The sequence below is a fragment of the Pinus tabuliformis genome, chromosome 3_2 (assembly GCF_031772625.1).
Source record: "Pinus tabuliformis cultivar Carrire ecotype Pingquan chromosome 3_2, CPIR1, whole genome shotgun sequence".
Lineage (NCBI taxonomy): Eukaryota > Viridiplantae > Streptophyta > Pinopsida > Pinales > Pinaceae > Pinus > Pinus tabuliformis.
The window spans coordinates 599596336-599605937 of NC_142302.1; the positions used below are offsets into that span (position 1 = coordinate 599596336).

A 9602-nucleotide genomic window follows, 5' to 3' on the forward strand; every position below is an offset into this window, starting at 1 on the left:
AAAACCAGTAGAGATCCCTGATATCATCTAGAATCATGATAAAAACTGAATCTAGCTCAGATAATTATGCTTAGATGTATTGCACCCAACAACACTAGCAACTACACTAGTGAAGGCTACATTTAATCCATCTACCTCCACACATGTAGCCAAAATTACTGCCCTTGTGAATTTTGTGACTAATGCTTCCACAATCCAATCTTTTATCCTCAACATCCGCTTCTTGCAAAAGTTGTCATAAATATTTTGAGGTAGGCATATTGTTTGCCAACAGATTTTCTGTAATTTGCCTCCACCATCCTTGTAGAAATTATGGTGTAGATTTGTAACTTCCCATGAAGTTTTAATCAAAATCACAAGACACAAACCTACTTTACTACTCTGCGGAAGTTAATTCACAATTTAGAACAAAACTTTCAGACATGCAATAAGAAATAACAAACATGGACATAATATTTTTCCCGGGCAAAGCAATCTGCTAAAAATCCCAATGCCCGCTTGCATTAATCTAATGAATAGAGGTGTATTACAATAGCTTTGCTCAATTGAGCACAACTTGCAAGTGAATAACCTATCTCTTTGCTCACTACGAAGCTTTGACCCAGGCTTAGTCAATTTTTGTCTCTGCTTAAGCCCGTATTTTCTTGCCCAATTCCTTGAGAAATTAGCCCCTATTATTTAGGAATTTTTCCAAAATGGATTGCGCAATTCCCAAGGTTGATCATCTGACTACATACAAGACATGTACACTCAAGACTAGTTTACAAGTGATGTTACAATGCTTTGGAATCTCCACCAAAACTGGGGAACTCGAATTCTCTACATGCACTAGTTATTTTGGGTTGATTTATCAGTTCACTGAATGATCATTGAGTTTGACTAAAGTCCCACTGCACAATATACCTTCCACTAGTTCCTCCAACAGTTGGAACTAGTTTAACTGAAAACAACTTGAGATAACTAACTTTGATTGCTACAAATTAGCAATCACACATGGTTAACTGAACTCTAACTCCTCCAACTCGAATTTACTGAGTAAACTGGTGACACAAGCCATGTCACACAAGTTAATTGCATCTAAGTTGTCCGCTAAAGTGAAAATTCAAATTTTCTCAATTTAATCAAGGCAAAATCAAATTGAGAATTCCTTGCTGCATTTTTCAACAATCCTTTGAGTGAATCTAATCCATGTTGTTGATGATAGTTAGGAGTTCCAATGCAACAATGTGTTGATAACAACAACCAGTGGATAGAAGTAGCATTCAAAATAAATGAAACAATAAAAAACACAGATTACAACACAATCAATGGAGACCTCGAAAAGTACTCCAACTATGTTACTGCGTATCCATGTTCAATGAAAGTGCCTCCATTTCTCCTCTCACTAAGCACACATCTGTTGTGGCCTCCATCGCCCTAAATCCCATTAGTTGTTGTCAGCCTCCATCGCTCCACTTCATGAAGAACCCATCAATAGCATAAAGGCAGATCCCTAATCCTTTACCTTTACCTTTCTGACGAGTGCTTTGTATTGAAAATTTTAAGACGAAATTAAATTTTAAGATAAACGATTTCTTTTATCTTAAAAAATTGTCTTAAAATTCCCCTTTGTGTAGTAGCTCTGAATCCAACGACAAGAAAATTGTCTCTAGTCGTATTAGTAGAGATCGAAGGGACAAAAGAGGAATTGATGTTCATGAAATCTTGCCAAGAAAAGTTGTCATGATTTTTAGAGTCAGATACTCCCACAAAATGAAGAGCCCAAAAAATCATTGTCTTTATATAAGATAACGTGAATGGTAAGTGAAATAGTAGCCTCAGTATATGCGCGAGACAATGGCGGACTTAGGGTGCACTGTGAAAGTCAATTTTGCAATTGTTAGATAATATTGTCTTAAATTGATATGGTTTTTTATTAATTGTTAATTGTCTTAAATAGGTTTGTCTTAATTGTCATTGTCTTAAGTGGCCATTGTCTTAAATGTAAAATTTTGTCTTAAATTATTTTTTGTCTCACACTATTTTTGTCTTAAATTTAAAATTTTCTCTTAAAATATTTTTGTTGATTTTTATCCTAAATATAAATTATCTTAAATATAAAATTATCTTAAATTATTTTTTAATTTTATATTTAAAACCATTTAATTGATATTAAATTTTAATATAAAATAACTAAAATAAAAAATGATTTTTTAAAATAAAAAACTTCTTTTATCTTAAATTTTTTTTATCTTAAAATTACCTTTAATGTCGTACTGATTCCTATCATAAAACCAAACAACCCTCATCATGATTCCTATCCTAAAACCAAACAACCCTCGTCGTGCAAATACAAACGTGGCATGTGACGACACTGGACAGAAATTCCATGATGGATCCGAAATCAATTAGAAGCGAATTCCCCATCACAGCAATACAAGCTAAATCTAAGCTCAGCGCGCAGCAGACGGTTTCCAATACTGATTATCAAAATATTAAAATTCATGATATGTACCTGTGGTATAATATAATTTCGCAACGTTAGCTGCTTGACTTAATCATCTATGTGGGCCTGACGGATGAAATGTCACGGCTTTACGTTGACACTTTCAGTTTTAAACCCCGCCATGTTCACATCTGGTGTCTGCTGAAGTTGAAAGGGTAAAGTGGAAGCCATGTGGACGTGAAAAATCAACTTGAGTCGGTAGGGCACATTAAAACTACAAACAAGTGGGAATGCACTATGCAAAGACTTTAACAGACAATTCAGGGATTTAACCATAATTGCGGGAAGAAATTTCGATCTATAAATATGAATCCTTTACTCCTTTCTAGTTCGTGCTGTCGTCTGCTCAAGAGCTAATCTAATTCTGACTGAGCTTAATATCGAAGATAGAATCGATAATGGAGCCCAGCAATAAATTTCTGTGCCTCCATGTGTTTGTATTGAGTCTGTTTCTCTGCAACATGGAGGCGAGAGAGAGCAGATTCTTTGGCAAAGAGCCTGCTTACGACAACCCTGCTGGTGGATCAAATACTGCCGGGTACGGAGAAGGTTACACCAGGAGGGGTGTAGATAATGCTTTCCGAACCGGTTTGGGTAATGGCTATGGTTCCTACCGAGGCGAGGGAAACGGTAATGGTTATGTATATGGCGACAGCGAGGCTTCCCACACTGGTTCTGGGAGCGAAGCCCGCTATGGAGAAGCCGAGACCGGGTATCGTTCCGGGTCAGCTAGAGCTGGTGAGTACTATTCAGAAAATTCGGGAATCGGGAACGACGTAGGTGCCGGATACAAAGAGAGCTCCGGTAAGGGTTCTGGCTCTGGGTACCGCAGCGAAGCTTATGGTTCGGGCGCTGGCTCTGATTGGCATGGCTCTTATGCCGGCTATGGGCAAGGTGGTGATCAGTACGACTCGGGCTACGGTGGACGTTCGGAAAGTAATGGCGCCTATCGTTCAGGTAATGGTGGTGGCTATGTCACCAGTTCCGGTAACCGCAATGGCTACAAAGCGGTCTCTGGCATTGGCAACGCAGAATATGTTGCCGACAATGGTCATTATAAGAAAACTCCTTAAACACATATTCCGGAAGTTATTTCCTCATGTATATGACTGTTTGTGTTTTATTTAAGTTTTACTGATAACATAGCATGGTTTCGGTGTGCCAACAGTAGAAAAAAAAATGCTTCTAGAATTTGGTATTTAGAATCCTATGCTCTCTCCTGTAAGCTCGTCTTAGTTTATGATGTTTATGGAAAATCCACTTAAATAAATTGAGTTTGTTTTAAATAGGTTTAGTTTGTTCTAAATCCATGCTTTTATGGTGCGGATGGTATAACAATGAACGTTTGCCATTTTGTTGGTTGTGATTTTTTACACACAGTAATATTTACTTAAAGTGATTTTTTTTTAACCGTGAAAGTTCATACAAAATAGGGCTCTTCGGTTCCGTGGGTGAAAATTCGTTTATATACTGGGTTATGTGAATAATAAATTTAATATTTAAAAAAATAAAAATTACTGGTAGTGTATTTTAAAAAGTAGTTATAGTAACGTGTAAAAATTGTATATAGGAAAATTATAGAATTTGATAAAGAATTTTGTGAATATAAAATTTAATATTTTAAAAGTTAGAAAAAAAATTATATTAAAAATTTATTTAATTTAAAAGAGCGAAGGGAACTTTGTTTGAATGGTTGTACAATATTTACTAAGGTTTTGCAAATGGGGTAGCAAGTTAAGTGGGCTTGATTGTGGAGAAAACTCCAGAGTTAAGGGCACTTGAGCCAGAGGTGATCTCGGATGGGTGACCTCTCGGGAAGTCTTGGTGAATGACTTATTTAACGTAGTTGAATCCCAAAATGATATCTAATATAAGATGACTTATTCTTCACCCCTGTGAGCATCACCGATGCAATGAGTGTTAAGTGGACTATTCAAAAATCATGAGAAATTAGTGAGCAAGTAGACTGTTCAAAAATCATGAGAAATTAGTGAGCAAGTGGACTATTAAAAAATCATGAGAAATTAGTGAGTTACGACTATCTCTCATGGAAATGGTCACACTTGAATCCCAAAATGATATCTAATATAATATGACTTAAAGCAATTGAATCCCAAAATGATATCTAATATAATATGACTTAAAGCAGTTGAATCCCAAAATGATATCTAATATAATGCACTACGACAAACCCCAATACTTAATTGTGATGTAATTTTGTAAAGTTTTTCTATTAATAAAAAATATAATATTTAAAAAGTTGAAATTCCTATATTAAAAAGTATATAAATAATAAATTGTATATTAGAAAATTTGTATTTGTAAAAAACAATCAGTTTCATATTGAAATATGGTAGAACATACTAAGTTTATAGTTATAAACTAATAAATTTATATAACAAAGAACAATAAATTCTTGTTTATAAATATTTGTAAGATATATAATTTAGAATTTTCTCCCTATTGAATTATATATATATTTTTTCAAATTTGGTAACTATGCTTTGTATACTCCAATGTCACAATTGAAAACCATGTCAGGTAACAAAATCTAAAACCATGAATTAAGGTTTGGATCAAACACCATGGCAGGTAACAAATTCAAAAACCATGAATTAAGGTTTGGATGTGCTTTTTCCTTGCATAGAATGAGTAGAATGTGCAACATTTAATTAGAAAAACAAAATCAACTTTTGAAAGTGTGCTTTCAACTAGATCGAGTTGAAAGGTTAAATCTATGAGTAGAGATTTAGATTGTTGTTATTGATTAATAATGAAAATATTTTTCAGGTTTTAGAGAGATATTAAAATTTATAGTTTGAGGAGTTACTCTTTTCTAAAAATAATATAAGTTTATGGTTTTTTTAATTGAATTATATAGTATTAGATATATTTATAGTATTTTCAATTGTTTTAGTTTATAAATAATTAGTCCAACAAGATAGAAGGTAAAAATATAAAATTTATTTTTTTTAAATAGTTAAAACTTATAAGATCTATACTTCCGATTTTTTGTTGTATTGAATTTTAAGTAGTTAATTTTTTTTCGGTATTGAATTGAATTCCAATTCATATTCCAATTAAAATTTCGCAAATATGTGTTAAACCATATCCTTTAGATTTTTTTAATCATTGAAGACCAATATTATTGCGATCTTGAACCTGTACGTTTCCTACATGTGCGTTGTTGAATGTAGACAAACATTGTCCCGCTTTATAGGTACCATTGCTCGTAATTCCAAGTACCGACTGAGCTTGATATAGGACCTCAACGCTGATAACGAGGAAAGTGTTAGAATATAGATGATGCATGTTTAAACAAGGGAGGTTGTAGGGCAACAAGTCCCTGCCTTGAGATGGGCGTCATATTATCATTTTTCTAGCATGGACCTTCAATGATAGCTATTACGAGGCATGACAAAAGTCTTATAGTGTAAGATTCTTTCAGGAATGTGCATGGGACTTTGGACAAATCATTATTTCAAGTTCATCCATTTTTGTTTTGATATTTTGTTTGTGGGTGTTTGAGTAATGTTGGCATTGTTCCTTTTTTTTTTTGGGTTGTTTTGGTTTTTATGTTTTGTAATGAAGGCTCTGGAATTTGTGCTCTGTGAAACCAACACGTATAGTCTCAAACTAATAAATAGCTTAGAGAGAAATTATGTTATCCACATAATAGAGAATATACCTGATGATGAAGTGTTTCTTGGTCTCAACCTCCAATAGAGAATGGAATTAACAAATCATGTCCCTTTGATAAAGAGGTTCTTTAAACTAAACATGGACAATGTGAGGGTTCACTCTCAATTGGTTTTGTCCGAACCCAAGATCACGAAAGAAACTCCATTGTCATGAACTCAGTTAAATCATAAGAGCGACCAAAAATTGCAACAATTGTTTTGGATATAAGGTCAGCCTATATAAGCAAAGAATTGACACCTTTTCAGGAAAGACAAATTCTATCTTGCCTTATGAAGGAGGGCAAGGAAGAGAGTTTTCAAATATTTTGTGGAGCGTGCATTGTTTGAAAATGAACAACAATTGTAACATGCAACCTCTAAACAACTGGGCAATGTGAGAATATTATGAGAAAAATAAATCCCACAAGTGCTCTAGGACTAAATCAAAGGTCTTTTTGAAGCCTTCAATTGATCAATAAAATTTATAATGTTTTTCTTAACTTCCTTGGTGATAACTCAAAGTGAAGACATGATAAATAATTTTATAGTCTTTCTTGAATCTTGCTTTCCCTATAGTTAAGTAATATACATCTCAAATGTCGCCATAAATTCCCAATAATTCTTAGGAACAACAAGATCATGTCCTAGTATAGGATTTGAATCTTTGAAAGTTGACCAATTATCCCCATCGAAGAAACTTTTCGGGGCTAACCTCTCCATTGATTCAATAGCATGAAACCACCACCTTGAAAATTGTCAAATTTATCTACCACACCTTAAAATCTTGGTTCGACAACTAGTATTTAATTATAGCATCTTCTTGAAAGATTCATGGGTACCAGAGGTCATAAGGTCTCCCTTCTTATTTAGTAGCAATAATCGTGTGTGTGGTATGGAATTTGTTCACACACCATATGACAATTTCTTTACAATTGAAAGCCTTCGTAATGCACCATGCTTGGAATAATCTGAAGGTTCAAAGCTTATGCTATCTTCTTTGTGAATTGAACATATCCATGGAAGCCCTGTATATTGTAGACCATTACAAGCTTTTGTGCCTCAAAGAAAGCAAGTTCACAGTGTATCCAACCCACATTTCTGCCTATTCCCTTTAAAACATGCAAATGGAGTGAAAAACTTTAAGAATTAGAGGAATTGATAATAGACAATATGAAACCAAATAAGGATGCTCAAAACAATAGTCATTCTTAGTTAGAATAGTTGTGCAAATGAAAATTCCAACCAACATTACTCTCTTAAATATGTGAAAGTGCTTTTGTAATATACTTGTTTCATAAATAACATCATATTCTCCCCCGTCGAAAAACCAAATTTAATTTAGCAAAAAATCCCAGGTACATAACATAATCCAGATATGAAATTCATGGTCTTCAAGAGGATAAAAGAGTCAGCTTTCATACCATTTATGATGGAAAACAAAAACCTATAACAACAACAAAACATACACCATAAAAGAGAGGAAATATATAAAGTTGCAAGGAACCCATAAGGAATATAAAAATTTGTTGGGAACCCCACAAGGGGTATGAGGAGGGGAAAAATTGTTTATAAAAGTACAAGTATAGGCAAGAAAGAGAAATAAACGAGACCTGAAGGAAGAAAGAAAGACGTGGTTAAACAATCAAATAATATTTGTATAGATCCTCAGAACTATAAACTCGGTGTTTGGTGAATAGGTAGGCCTTGGAAACCACTACCTGTATCCATAAATTAGACACGTTGAACAGAAGATTAGCCATGTACATTACAAGCCTAAGAACACCCTTGATATCATCTGTTGATTTAGAAATAAAGGTGGAGGGGACATGCCTTATCTATTATGCATTAGTGCCAAACATAATAAGTCTCGAGATTTTGCATCATAACCATCCCATTATTTCACATGAACATTCTAATCCAATTCAGGATAGTGCTATAATTTTATTCTACACTAATTGTACTATATAATGAGTCCTTCTTTTTCACAAGTGTTTCCAGTAACAACACATTTATCTATCGATATTTGTAATCTAAATTACATCTTGTAACAAATAAAATCAACTATTGAATATTGCATGTCTGCAAATAAGATGCTCAATCTCTCGAGGAGACGTCAAAATCTCAACAGTCCTAATCAATGGCGGAGCATTTATAAAATATTGGTACAAAAGGATGGTATATGAGAATAATTCTCAATTATAATACAAGAACAACATAGAGAGCCCAATGCGAAGAAATACAAATAGAGAGTGCCTAGGACCACAAGTGTAATGTGAAATCTATGACTCTGGACAAAAGTATCTTCCCTAGGCCTGGTGGATTGAACTATAACAAAATAAATATAAAGGGATAATGTTTTCCCTAAATTAAATAGTAATGGGATGAAACCTACCCAAAATTTCTTCAATGCTTTTCTCCTTCCTTGGCTTGAATTCTCCACTCCTAGCTTTGATCGCTATTATTAGAACCCGCACAGATAGATAACACAAGCCACCATTCCACAAAATCTATGCAGCATCATCTAATCACTTTATTCAATAAATAAACAAGGTATTGAAATATATGAAACCATAACGTAATATATAGGAAAACAAAGGAATCTTTGCATTAATAGAAGTGGAGTGAGTTACAACCAAAAATAGATGTTGATCCTATAAAATATCTCCTCCAAGTTGACTTGTCCTTTCCTTGTTACAGAGTGAAAATATAATCACACTAATGCATGGAAATATATCTCTCAAAACAAATCATAAGGGTAGAATAACTCCCCAAAATCCAAACCCTTGCCTATGGATAATAGTCAATATATAGGCGAAGGAGGTAGTTCATGAATTCTTATCCTTTTACAAATTAGGGCTAGAGATCCACTCTTGATTGGAGGATGAGCTTAAGGGATAAATGATGAAAAAGGTAGGATAGGATATGATTCAAGACTTTTATCTGAGGTAAATGGTTACAACAAATCCTAGAAGCTTATGGAAGAAGAGGCTTCATGATTCTCTCTCTTTTTCCTGGATTTCTAGAATCAACACACCCCCAACACTGAGCAACCTGTTGGTGATCAACATAGGTGCATAGTGGAGAAACCTGGTAGTCAACATTTTCCATTAGGATTGCAATGAGCATTGGTATTTAGAATCACTGAAACAAGGTGTTTTCAAGGAGAAATTTATGGATTAGAATGAGTCATGCCTAGGGATTTCTACAAGGATGATGAGAGGGAGGTCTATGGATGTTGATTGATCCAGTTGAAGTCGTATTGACTAGATGTGGCAAAATTGCCTATAGCAGATTTCCCCCTAAATTGCAAAGTCAGGAATGATAGCTTATGACTTAAGTGCTTTACCTTGTGACAAGTTGGGATCAAGAACAATCAGCGAGATCATTTGTTATAATAAATTTACATCATGACATCTTTGTTGAGGAAGAAATGCCCA

General features: G+C 34.1%; 1 protein-coding gene across 1 annotated transcript; it reads left to right on the forward strand.

Annotated features, from left to right (window-relative positions):
* Positions 1–2806: 2806 nt before the first annotated feature.
* On the forward strand, positions 2807–3773 carry LOC149182018 (uncharacterized). The gene has a single exon (XM_089416723.1). It carries the CDS (start codon positions 2884–2886, stop codon positions 3556–3558), a length of 675 nt encoding a protein of 224 aa, XP_089272849.1. The 5' UTR covers positions 2807–2883; the 3' UTR covers positions 3559–3773.
* The last annotated feature ends 5829 nt before the right edge of the window (positions 3774–9602 follow it).